At 39.6% G+C, this 14,320-nt stretch overlaps 1 protein-coding gene across 1 annotated transcript in view; it reads right to left on the reverse strand.

The window, feature by feature from the left end:
- Positions 1-4,656: 4,656 nt before the first annotated feature.
- The window catches only part of LOC145407269 (uncharacterized), a 54,548-nt gene continuing 44,884 nt past the window's right edge, over positions 4,657-14,320 (reverse strand). Inside the window, exons 10-13 of the mRNA XM_080278317.1 lie at positions 11,118-11,823; positions 7,781-7,949; positions 5,647-5,764; positions 4,657-4,779 (exon numbers count right to left, since the gene is read on the reverse strand). Coding sequence (XP_080134443.1) covers positions 4,657-4,779; positions 5,647-5,764; positions 7,781-7,949; positions 11,118-11,823 — 1,116 coding nt within the window. The remainder of the gene's footprint in view (positions 4,780-5,646; positions 5,765-7,780; positions 7,950-11,117; positions 11,824-14,320) is intronic.

Consider the following 14,320-nt stretch of genomic DNA (forward strand, 5'->3'; position numbering starts at 1 on the left):
CGAGATTTTAATCCTCTATATCCAATGACGTATTTTAGATTTCACTCTTGCTATTTCCAAATGATTTTCTTCACTTAGGAAAGCTTAAAAATACAGCCTTTTTAACTCCTTCACCACTTCCGGCTTCCCTAACCTGCATCAAGTCAACTGGTAGCAGCAAGAATAAATTAAAAATTATGTCCTTAGGCAGCACAGATTAAGAAGAAATATGTTCTAATAAGTACTGTAATACTGTACTGTACTGCAACTATATCTCTATTTAGAGAACAACAGAGACCATAATACTACTTCAGCAGATATTCCCATAATGACAACACTGCCACTTTGGATGTCAAACTCACACTTCATGTTCAAAACTTGAAATGTCTGAGGCATAGTATGTTAATATATTAAGGCTACTTTTACTGTTACATTTAACTTCTTGTTGTAGTTCATGATAATACCAATATAAATGAAAACTTACTATGCTTGTGCAGCAGGTGTTCACTGTAACCTATTAACCTGCCCCGTACCCTCAACGTACGATGCACGTTGCAACTTTTTTTCACGCTCAGTCCCCAGGACGTGCATCGTACGTTTTGCAATTGAAAGGCCTGTCATTTGCACATTTTTCAAGTTTCGTAGGAGATTTTTGGTAGGCATATGTGGGAGACCTTCCTCTACCCCCAGCCAGGCGGCGATACTGCCTGACCCTGTGTAACCCCCCCTCCCCCCCACACGCCATTTTCTCGGCAACTCACCTGTTAGCAGTGACCTGGCCAGTAAAGACATGTAGCACCACAGTCTCTCTGATGACAAAATTCAAGGCGAAAATGATTCCCAATGTGGAGGACAAAGATTACGTGGCACCAGAGTTAGTAATGAGCAGAAGTGATGAGAAGGTAACGTCGCCAAGGTAGGTGAGCTATGTTGATGTGTTTGGTGAGTGAACAACGCTTATATCGCCTATATTATTGTGTGAAAACCGATATACTCTTGTACTACATATAAATTCATACCACATAAATATCTACCTATTTTGAGTGGTTTTGGTTAAGTTTCCCTCCCGCAGAAAGCATTTTTTATGGAATGCGGCTTCACAGAAAGCGGTACCAGGTGAGGGGTCTCTCACCTGTTTAGGGCATTTTTAACCTCAGGTGAGCGCTTTCTCTCTGAATTTTCGATGTTTCTCATAAAAAGCGGAGGTTCGAGCAAAAAAAAAAAAAAAAAAAAAAAAAAAAAAATCAAAAATCAAAAATTTGTTGGGTTTTGGGGGTGGGTTTTGCAATAAATTAGTCGGTATGGGGCGGGTTAATAAGCCCAGGTAGAAGAACAACAAGAAGAAGAAGAAGAGAAAAAAAAGGGGATAATAATTCAAGAAAGATTAATATTTATAAGACTACTGTATAATTTTAAAAATTTAAAAAAATCTTGATATCACTGTCCTTACCACGAGAACTTAGAGGAGGACATACAGTACCGTATATATCACTGGGGATGAGAGATGGTCTGATGAAATATGAAACACTGACCAATAATGATATAAATTAAAAACCTATCCACAAAAACACCTAAAAAATAAGACTACAGTGTACTGCAACCTGAAACTCACAGACCCACTCAACTGTGAACCACATGCAAGCATAATATAGCAGCTGATGTGTGGATGAAGCAGTTCAATCCCAAGAACAATATGGATAAAACTCCTTAGATATTCCAAGCTCAGTGACAGGAACAATATATGACTTCTTGTTTGGCACTTTGTAGTACAGTGAAATAGCGTTTTATAGTAATATATCTATCACACCAGCCTACTGCACTCTCTGTCAAGTGCATAAACAAATTTAAATATCTGAGAATATTATATTTTTTTAAAGGTTATGGACTGAAGTGGAGAAAGAGATATAACAGAATGAAAGAGTAATGGTGAAGAGTGTATACGGTATGAATTATGATTTTTAATATAAGGATGAAGAGTAGGAGTGAAGAGTGCATATGGTAAGGACTAAGATATTTAATATAAGGAGGCAGTAGAAAGAGGAGATAAAATGAGGTAAAGGAAATAAATGATAAAGATGAACAGAGACAAAAGCTACTCAATACTCAGGAACAAGATGAAACTGAGCTGGGAAATATCAATACCTCTGCCCTTTTCCCCACCCAAAGTCAGAGTGAGAAATGAAATAAAACACAAAAAAGACGGGAGATACAATTAAGACCAAGAATGAATGGATAACAGAACACAAATGAGATCTGATTTTGCTTATTCACTGCTGAGTATGTGTGATAGGCTGGGACTATGGTTTGTATGAGAAGGCCTTACTTCTAGAGGTGAGTCAAGAGAATATGGTATTGTATCTAGGGTTGGAAAATAAGGATATCTGCCACATGAGGCAACTGCTTTACCTGTGTCTTTTTAAAAGCAATTAAAATCTATTTTCATAGTACTATAAACTAGAAAGCACAAAATACGCAAAAAGATAATGATACATACAGAAAAGCAGTCCGAAAGCATCATTATACATATGAGAGATTATGGTACTATATTTGCATCACTGATATAAATTTCATCACAATTTATCTACTAAACTAAAAACTTCTTATACAGTTAACAGCTGCATCCATAAATATGAAAAATATTCTTTGAGATCTACTTCTTCATTTCTTCCATCCTGGATTTCTTGGAAAATATTATTAACATGAACATACTTTTGCATTAATTTTCTGGAGCATATTCACACAGTCAGTCTTTATATCTTGAGGAAAATCAGTCTACAGATAAAACCAAAATATTTTGATATAGGCAGTTGCATATTTGATTTTCACCTCTATGTATGTATTAATGTAACTACTGTACTAGAAAAAACTAAATAGGGAGAAAAATACTTCACACAAGATCATGCTCAGATACCAGCATGAGATCTTGTTCCTCTGGTACTAGTTACAATATACAGTACACTGTACGTATAGTTACATGCATATCCTTAATGCAGTATAAGTGAGTTGCATCACACTTACTACCTGTTTCTTCAGCAAGTCTGGATGTCTCAAAGGATATGTTGTTTAGTTTGGGAAGTGTGTTGCCTGTCTTCTGAATGGGTTAAATTGTGATCATTTGTTTGTCCTGTGTTGAAAGGTAGTGTTGTGTTGTGTATATTATTTGGTGTATACTGTATTTTGTGGACTGGATGCTGACTGCCAAGCCGTACAATGCCTGCCTAATATGTCTGCCATATTATGTGTTGTTATGCATTTTGGTGAATTATAATGCACTGTATTGTGCTTTGTTGCACTAGGTCGTGTAATGATGTGCTGCAATGTGCTATAATGTGTTATGTGCTGCCGTAAGTGATGCTCTCCCTGCCATGAATGGACTGCCTGGAGGTGTAAGGTGTAGTGGAGGGATGTGATAATTTGAGTGTAAAGTAAATTGAACACAGATGATATATCCAATGGAGAATAAAGTATGTATGTCTGGAGAGACTGTACATAAGGATGCATGAATGACTAAGAAAAGGACTAAGGTACGGCAATTTCTGGTACTGGGGGTATGTGTCATGAGGTGTTTATCTGTGTTTAAATATATAATGTAACTGAAAGTATCCCTGAAGGGGTGAAAAAACTACCAGTATGTCATACAGAAGTAGTAGTGCACTGACAAGGAGAACTGTGTGTGTGTGTGTGTGTGTGTGTGTGTATTTACCTAGTTGTGATATACAGGAAATGAGCTACGATCGTGGGATCCCATCTCTGTTTCTCAAAAAGTCAAATTTTGCTTTAAACTCGTTTAAGTTTTTAGACTGGACGATCTCCTTGTCCAGGTTATTCCACAGGTCTATACATCTATAAGGAAAACTATATTTCTTGATAGCCTTCAAGCAGCTTGGCTTCTTCAGTTTCATTCCGTGTCCTCTTGTTACTCTCTTATCCCATAAAAACAGATCTTCTCTGTCAATTTTATCTACTCCCATCATGGTCCTGAACACTGCAATCATGTCGCTCCTCTCTCTCCTTTCCTCTGTGGAAGGAAAATCCAGCTTTTCCAGCCTTTCTCTGTATGACAGATCTGCCAGACTGGGGACCATCTTAGTTGCTGTTCTTTGTTTTCTCTCAATCTTGTTTATATCTTTCTTTTTGTGTGGGGACCACAGTTCTGCTGCATATTCTAACCTGGGGCGGATCATGACCACTATCAATTTCTTCATCATCTCCTCATCCATGTAATGAAATGCTACTCTTATGTTAGTCAAGAGTTTATATGTCTCTCTAACTGTCTTGTTAATATGTTTTTCAGGAGACAAATCATCCTGGACCAACACTCCCAAATCTTTCTCTTCTATCGCTTTTGTGATAGGTTCATTACCCATCACATAATTCAGTGATGGCCTCTTGGTACTTTTGCCCATTTCCAATATTTTACATTTCTTTGCATTGAATTTCATTTCCCACTTCTGGCTCCAATCATGTATACTATCCAGACCCTCCTGCAGCATTTTACAGTCCTCCTCTGCCTCTACCTTCCTCAGGATCTTTGCATCATCAGCAAACAGACTTGCATAACTGTGTGTGTGTGTGTGTGTGTGTGTGTGTGTGTGTGTGTGTGTGTGTGTGTGTGTGTGTGTGTGTGTGTGAAAAAGTGAGCAACGAGGGAGCATGAGAGTATGTACAAAGTGTGGACTAGCAAACAGGTGAGATGGGTGTGTTTTGTGGTGGACACCTCCACTGCCGTAGCTTCACTCGCAGCTGTAATACTGCCTCACGTTCCTCATGAATTCGCTTCATTAGCTCCTGTTTCTCCTCCTGGTAAGTAAAAGTCACATTATGCACTGTAGTATCACTTTGACTTGATAATTCCTAACTTTCACTTGAGTGAGATTTCTACCCAGTGCCAAGACAGCAGCATGAAAATCTTTGAAATACAGGTACTGAGTAACTTCCAGCGATATCAGTCATGACTAATATTAATCTCATGATACTTGCTATTGTCTGTCCATCTATCTATCTATAGCCAGATGCAATAATTCCATAAGGGGTGGCTGTTTGTCTCTGAGTTAGTGGTTTTATGGGGAAGGGGCACGAACCCTCAGCCAACCCACTAGTTGACATGTAGGAAAGATGTGTGTTGGACATATAGTTACCACCCTGCATTTGTAAATGGTTTCCTGGCTTACAGGAAACCATTAGGTTTGTCACTCAATATAAAGCTTCCTGAAAAGGAAAGAAGAGTAATAAAAAATGACAAGAAAGATAGGAGAAATAGGAAGAAAGGGTAGACAAACAAAATGAATGATAAAGATGAGGGGAAGAAGTAAGGAGCACTACATCAAGTGAGTGGATGAAAAATACCTGCTGCTGTCCATAATAAATGGGATCTATGAAACCAATTATTTCATTTGTTAAAGATGACTATGCTCAAAAACAGTATGGAAGATTATATATCCTTCTTGTGCACCCTGAAGTGGAATCGCATAATAAGGTCACAGTCAGCATCTTAACCTGACCTTGTTATGTCATTCCACTTCAAGGTATACAGGAAGGATATACAGTAAAATCTTCCAAACCATTTTTTATCTACCAGACAAATCATTTACCAGTGACAAACTTTCAACTAACTCTCCCTCTCATAGCTTCCCCTATTTGCCTCCTGACTTTCTCCTTTCCACTTACCTGGAGGGCAGCATTGGCCTTGGAAACATGAGACAGCTGGTTATTTACATCTTCCTCAGTGTCACTTTCTCCGGCACTCTCACTACCGTCGCTTTCACTGCTGTCATATGAGTATGTCCTAAGATAAACAGAAAAAATTAAATAAACACCTGCAATTACAAGTAATACAGAAGAAAATATTTGCTCAAGTGAGATAAGAGCTTTGGAATATAAACACACTGAAAGCATATTAAATTTATCATCATCAATATTATCGTGTCAAGTGGGGTTGGTGGAGGATTAATGCCCCTCCCTGTAAAACAATTAACTCTAAGCCCTTGGCCACCCTGTTTGGGATACATGGCATCTGGCAATGAATGAATGAAATGAATATTATCATGGCCTTTTCTTCAAGGGTTGGTGGTAAATACCTATGTACAGTATGTCCACTGTATTTTTATTTGTCTACCTATCTATCTACTTACTGCCAGATGCTGCAGTATGCAAAATGTGACCTCAAAATCATCTCTCGGCAATTTTGTTCCTGCCTGGTGGTGAAAACTCTTTCCAAGACATATCTCCCTCTCTCATATACAATACTTTCCCATATAATTTCTTCACCTTGTTCTTTGTTTTCTTCTTCTCCACATAAAAACTCTATTCCCTCAACATCGTCAACTCATCTTTATGTACATGTATTTATTTTCTTTAACTACATCAATCCTATTTTACATTCTTGAAAGATCCTTTCATCATTCCATCTGTCCATCCATTTATATCTTGTGCAACATTCGGTAAAAAAATCGTGTCCAACTACCATCAGCTAATAGACATCATCATCATCATCATCATCATCATCCAGACCTCCTTTCCCACCCTAGGGCAAGGCGAGGAGTAGCAATGCCCAGACAGCCCAAATTTCTCCAATCCAATGGGTCACACTTCCATTCATCCACCATTCAAGCCCCCGGAATCCGGTCTCCATCTGATACGCCAAAAACATTCACCAAGTTCTGCAGCTTCACATAAACATATCTGATAGAGTCACCAATATCTTTTCATTCTTCCACTATCATAAGTATCTCTTAAGATGAACAAAATAAACATAAAAATATAAACATCTTCATACTGAAGGAGTAAATGAACACTGTTTCTAATCACTTCACTACCAGAAGTCTCCCCTAGCCTGAGTAAAATTATCTGCCAAAAACAAGATCCAAATGCTACCCAAATTATGTACCAGTAAAGGTTGTGTTCTAGACAACTGTTCAAACTGAAATTTACATGTCAGATTTAACCTTTTAAAGTATACCTAATCAATGAACACACATAGGGCGTATGTAAAAAATAAATAAATACATAAAATAAATAAAAATATCTTGTGCCATTTTAAATTAAAAAAATAGTGTCCAACTACCTTTAGCTAAAAGACAAAACTACCAATATCTTTTCACTCCTCCACTATCAGGGATATCTCTTAAGGTGAACAAAATCAATATAAAAATATAGACATCCTCATACTGAAGGCATTAATGAACACTGTCTCTAATCCCTTCACTACGAGAAGTCTCCCCTAGGTTGCGTAAAATCATGTCAATAACAAGATCCAAATGCTCCCCAAGTTATGTAAAGGTTGTGTTCTAGATGACTGTTTAAACTGAAATTTACATGTCACTAGTGGTTTGTGGGTAATTACGGAGCTCTAATCAGATTGAGCCTATGTAGGTTTATATCCAAGGGTTGGTTGGAGTTTATTGCTCATGTAATGGCACTCAGGGATGAGTGGGGCTGGTCATTCTCATCTTAAATGTAAGGACCAACTTGCCAGGCCGCGGGCTCCTACGCTCCTCATGGGGTAACGCAGTACTGGATGATGGATGGATGGATAATAATACACAGGATACCCTATACTGTAATAATAAATTGAACACACTGCAATGATAAAAATAAATATACATACTGTATATACTACAGTACTCAAATGAATGTTATGAACTACTCTACTGCAAGACCTTTCTATAAGGTTGAATTAAAAAAAAACAAAGAACTGCTTAACCCAAGGAATGTCAGTACAGTACTGCATAATGAAAGATGTTAGCATAATGAAGGGGCTAAACTGCATGCCACGGCTTCTTATGTCCTGAGACAGCATTACCTGTAACCGTAGAGTGTCTGCATTTCCTGTATCTCCTCCCTAAGCCGTGTTATCTCAGCTCGCTCAGCCTGCAGTTTGCGCATTAGATCATGATTCATGGACAGCAGCTCCTCATGTTCCGCTGCTACCTGTGCCTCCCTCGACACCAGTGCTGCATATTCACTGTCTCCTGCCAGACACAATGGTGCCATTTTAACAGTACATTAATGACAGAACGATAACAGCCAGTTTCATATTGCCCTTTATATAGTGCATGGGTCCATGGCTATGCTACTGCATTCTATAATAATTAAGGTTTAGTGACCAGTCTATGCTGCTTGTGGCATTACTGCATATGACTAAAAAAAACTTTGGCCACTGTTGGAGGATTTGACCCTGCATGCAACATATAACCATCCAACTAACTGTTCGCTTAAACCACCAGACCACTATACATTAATGAAAAATTTAATTTCTGAATCGACTTACTTGTTTGCATTCTCCTCTAAATGAATTATGATACACAGTACTTGATTAAACAGTGCAGTAATAATACAGAACTGTGTGATTTTGGAGTATGATAACCTGCCTAAGTACCAGGTATCAAATGAAACTTCAGCCTGTACAACAAGGCAACTAAATTTCAACTGGCCTTGGTACAGCTGTATGGGCTGCAGTAATCTCTTACTCACAGAAACTGAAAACTAGTTGCGAACATTATATATCTGTTGTCATTACAATCTATCTATTGCCAGATGCCTCAATCCTGTAAGAGGTGACCATGAACAAATTGCCTCCATGTCGCCCTGTCCAATGCCATTACAATGCCCTACTACCAGTTCACACCCCTCTCTCTCATATACTCGTACCTCTCCCCTCCATCTCATCCTCGGCCTCCCCGTCTCTCTCTCCTCCTCCACTTCATTCGCATACACTTTCCTTGTTAGCCTCTCACTCTCCATCCTCTCCGCATGGCCAAACCACCTCAATGTATTTCTCCAAATGCTTTCTATCACATCCACATCCACACCATAACGCTCTGTTGCTTCCTCACTTGTCAGTCAGTCTCTCCACGTAATTCCACATGCTCCACTCAAATAACTCATTTCCACTGTTCTCACTCTTGATTTGTGTCCTTCCAACAATGTCCAAGCTTCAATTCCATATGTTAAGGCTGGTATCACAATACCGTCATGCAGCGACTTTTTAAATTTCACACTCACTTCCCAGTTCCTTATCACTGCTTTCAAAGAACCAGCAACCTTTCTTCCCTGTTGTACCCTTTCAAGCACTTCACCCTCTTAACTTCCATCCTTACTCATCACACTACTCAAGTACTAAAATGCACTGACATTTTTTATTTCCTCCTCATCCAGCCTCACTGTACGTTCAGTGACTTCATTTCTCTCGAAGACCATAACTTCACTCTTCCCTACATTCACCTTTTGACTCCGTTTCTTACATACTCTCCCAAACTCATTTACCATGCCTTGCAGTTCCCCTTCGTCTTCACTTAACAATACAGTATCATCTGTAAATAAAAGTACAGGGAGTTTCCAAACACTGTCCTCTCTCATTAGGGTCGCCTCAATATCCACTGCCCTACCTTGTACCTCTTTTATAGCTCCATCCATACACAGATTGAACAACCATGGGGACATGACACATCCCTGTTTCAATCCAACATTCAAACAGAAATTCACTCAGTTCACAACCCACATGCACTGCAGCCTTAGTCCCCTCATACTGTACATACACTTCACGGCACTTAGCAACATCCCATTTACTCCATATATTTTTGTTACTTTCCACATTCCTTGGCGTTCCACCCTGTCGTATGCTTTCTCCAAATCCATGAAGGCTGCATACAACTTCTTTCCCTTCTCTACACACTTTTCCACTGAAGACCTAAAAATGAATATCTGATCTCCACAACCTTTCTCCTTCCTAAAACCTCCCTGTTCTTCTCCAACTAATTCCTCTGTTATTTCCCTAACTCTGTCAATAAGTATCCTACCATATACTTTTCCTACTACACTAAGAAGACAAATGCCCCTATGATTACAACACACTTCTTTTTCCCCTTTCCCTTTGTACAGGGGAATAATTTTACAGTACCTGACTTCCAATCCTCTGGGACTCTACCTTCTTCCCAGGCCAGTCTGCACATCTTCCATATCCATTCTACTACTATCTCTCCCCTATGCTTCAGCATTTCACCATACACTTCAACAATTCCTGGGACTTTCCCTATTTTGACTTCATTCATTAATTCCACTACATTCATCCTGCCAATTTCTTCCTCTCTTCTCATCTCCCTCCTTCTCCCAGCCATTCCCCTGCCACTTATACTCGCATTACTTTCATTCTCTATGTTCAACAATTCATTAAAATGTTCTCTCCATCTGCTTGCTTTTTCACCCTTCTCCACTAGCAATCTACCATTTTTATCTTTCACTCCCCAACTTACTTCTTTATCACCCTGTCATTGTAATGACAGTGTTAATTAGTAAGATAAGCAGAAAGTAATGTTAACTTAGATGAGAAACTACTAATTTAATAATGTATTTTTCAGGTACTGGAAGTCAGTCATAATATACTGTACTGTACTGTTATTTGTAACAACCTGAACACAATATTACCAAAATAATTATAACCGATTATAATAACAGAAAGTAAATAACTGAATACATACAGTACCACTGAACTTCAACATCAAAGAACTCTACTGTAAACTAGTGAAAGAGAAGGGTAATGGCTGCAGAAGATGCATAGTGGGTAAGTTGCTTACCAATAGCCTACATTCCAGTACTCTGTGTTACAACTACTGATATCTCACCTGTTACCAATCTGTTTATCAATAACTTACCTGAAGCATCCTTGATGCATTATATGGTAACTTTGGTGCCACTTACTGTATCTTAATGCATCAGATGATTACTCACACTTCAATATTAGCAAGTATTAAAAGTTCTGCTGCAAAGTGAAATGATTACATTTTTATGACAAAAGTAAAGGCACGGCAGCCTAAGACACATAACTGTAACTTGAAACAAGTCATTAGACTCTACACAGTGTGAGAGTATGAAATAAAAAGTTTGCATCTGAATCAGCCCTCACATGACAGAAAAAACAGGGTGGAGGCCTGCTCCACCTGTATATTAACATTCTGTTATATAGTGACCATTCACAATGACTCAAAATGAACATTACCAGTAGCTACTACAAAAAATTTGGCTAGTGACATTTAAGCTTACTCACAAAATACAAAAAACAAACTACAAAGAGGAATGGTTTGATAAAAGAATAACTGGAAACCATGACTAAATAAGCATGATTTAAAGCAGTCAGACTCTACCTTTTCCCTTAGAATCATCTAGACTTTTAGATTCTCTCAGAGGCACTTTATCAACAGCCAGTCTCTTCATATCAGGGCGCTGGCTATTTGTGGCTTGTGGCTGGTCAGCCTGAGTGGGGCCAGGGGAACTCTGAGCTTCGGACGTTCCCCCTGCACCAACAACCTGTATCACTGTCACATGAGCTTCCTCCTTCTCTCCCTCATCTGCAACTTCAACACTGTTGTTTTCATCTACTTTCCCTCCAACAGCTTTCTCCTCTGTTTTCTCACTACTCTGTTCTGCTCTTTCATTCTGCACAGCCTGAGCCATCTTGTTCCTTTCAGTCCGTGCAGAGATAGGTTTAGGGAGGGCTGGAATTGTGGTGGCAGGAGTCAATTTTGAGGTTCCCTCTTTTTCACTTTCCTCATCACACAGTTTTTCTTTATCAGATTCTACACTCACATTCACAACTGTCACATTGTTTTCAGATTTAGATATTTTTCTGGAGTGTCCACTACTGTTCTCACTCTCACTTGCAGGCTTCGAGTCATCCGAGGCAGCTTCTTTAGATGATGCATATTCTCTGTCTACATCTATATCTCTCTGTGAGTCTTCTGAAGTGGATTCCTTCTCACATTCCAATGAGCCTTCATCTTTCCTCCTCTCACTACTCCTTCCTCTCTGTTTCTCCTCCTCTTCTCTTCTCTGGGCTGATCTCAGTTTTCTCTGTTGAAGATAAATTACTAGTAATGGTTTTTGATACCTTATAATGAAGTACTGCAACTTCTGAATAACATACAATGCAAGATCAAGGTGAGAGGAGTGAGGTGGACCAGTAGTGAGTGGAGTAATCTGAGAGAAAGACTAAAGTTGAGAAGCTGAGGATCAAAGAAATGGCAGACGAATACAGGAACAAAATGGGGGAGGAGTAAGAATCAGTGAAATGGAATGAAATGGATCTGGACAGCCTGTGGAATGCATATGGGGATTGCTTAGTTAGGAATGCTAATGCATTGTGTGGTGTGGCAAGAGTAACAACAAAGGAGAAAGGTACTACATGGCGGGATGAAGAGGTTAAGAAAGCAGTGGAGGAAAAGAGGAAGAAGTGGCTAGAGTGGTTACAGGGCAGGGGTTCAATTGAAATAAGAACTGAATATACTGAAACCTGGAACCACGTAACGAGACTAGTGAAGAGGAAAAAGAACGAGGTAAATGATGATTTTCATTCATCATTCATCATCCAATCCTACGTTGCCCCATGAGGAGCGTAGGAGCCCAGGGCTGGGCAAGTTGGTCCCGACATTTAAGATGACAGTGATCAGCCTCACTCATCCTTGAGCGGCATTACGTCAGCAATAAACCCCAACCACCTCTTGGATATAAACCTTCATCGGCTCAATCCGATGGGAGCGCTGTAATTACCCACTAAACCACCAGGCGCCAAATTTTGGTTATATGGTTACCACCTGGCATGAAAAATGGTTTCCTGGTGTACAGGAAACCATTTGGCTTGTCACTCAGTGTAGAGTCACCCACAGGCAGAAGGAAGAGAAATGAATGAAGGAAAGAAAGACAGAAGAAGGAGCAGGCAGAAGGATGAGGAAGGAAGGAAGGAAAGAAAGACAGAAGACAATGGAGGGAAAGATGGATGGAGGAGAGGAAAGGGCAGACACCCAAGAGCAGCACTACATCAAGTGAGTGGATGGTGAACACCCCTACCTACCACATTAAATGATGATTTAGCAAGAAAAATGAATGCAAATTACTCTGAAAATAAGTTATTCCGGAAAGAGATGCGGAAATGTAGAAGTGAAAGCGGAAAGAAATGTGATGGTGTAAAGGATGTAGGTGGCAGATTATTAACACATGGGGATGAAGTAAGGACCTGATACAAAGAATATTTTGAGAGCCTGATGAATGGGAATAGAGAAAGCAGAGCCACTGTAAACATGATTGGTTTTGGGGGTGTGCAGAGAAGGAATGCAGTGCCAGGAAACGTGACACTCACGCAGGTGAAGAACATTGTGAAGCAGCTGAAAAATGGGAAAGCAGCTGCAGTTGATGAGGTGTATGCTGAGATGATTAAGTGTAGCAGAGAGAGAGCGGAAGGAAGTGCTGGTTGGAGATATGTAAGAGGGCATGGATGAGTGAAGCTGTGCCAGCAGAGTGGAAAAAGGCTGTGATTGTACCCCTGCACAAAATAAAGGTGAACGAAGTGAGTGCAAGAATTCATGGAATAAGTTTACTGAGTGTGGTAGGGAAGGTATATGGAAGAATTATTATAGAGAAATTAAGAGAGATATCAGAAGTCCTAGTGAGTGATGAAGAGGGTGGCTTTAGGAGCGACAGAGGATGTATGGATCAAATATTTGCAGTGAAGTAGGAGAAGGCTTGTGAGATGGACTTTAAGGTGTTTATGACATTTATAGATCTGGAAAAGTATACAACGAAATAGACAGAGAAGGATTGTGGAAGATTTTGTGCATGTACCGTGTAGATGGTAGGCTGCTAGGTGCCATCAAAAGTTTTTATGATGGAAGTGAGGCATGTGTAACGGTAAACGGACATCCAAGCGAATGGTTCACAATCAGTGTGGGCATGCAACAAGGTTGGATGATGTCCCCATGGTTGTTCAATATATATATATATCTGGAATGGGTGATGAGAGAAGTAAAAACATGAGTGATGGAGAGGGGGATGGCACTGGTAATGAATGGTGATGGATGGAATATCTCAGATTTATTGTACAGTATGCTGATGATGCAGTGCTACTTGCAAATACTGGACAAGAGCTTGGTAGACTGGTGCAGAGTTTTGCTGATGTCTGTGAGCATTGTGCCTTGAGAGTAAATGCAGAAAAAAGTAAAGTGATGGCAATCAAGAGAGAAGGTGACTCCCAGTGTGATGTTACCGTGAATGGAGAGATGGAATTGGTGAGTTCAAATACTGTGATAGAAATGAGAGAAAAATGTGCAAAAGAAGAGGAATGTTGAGTGACACAAGGAGGGAAAGAAGCTGGTGCTATGAAGGCTTTGATAAGAAACAGAGGCTTGACTGTTGCTGCTGCACGGGGCTTACATAAAGGAGTGTTAGTGCCAACTTTAACATATGGATGTAAGACTACAGTGTGGCATGAAAATGAAAAGTCAGGAGTGGGAGCAGTGGAGATGGGACTGCTGAGGAATGTATGTGGGGTTCAGAAAGTGGATAGTACACAAAATAA

The sequence above is a fragment of the Coenobita brevimanus genome, chromosome 1 (genome assembly GCF_032717465.1).
Source record: "Coenobita brevimanus isolate Jiangsu-jjx chromosome 1, ASM3271746v2, whole genome shotgun sequence".
Classification (NCBI taxonomy): Eukaryota; Metazoa; Arthropoda; class Malacostraca; order Decapoda; family Coenobitidae; genus Coenobita; species Coenobita brevimanus.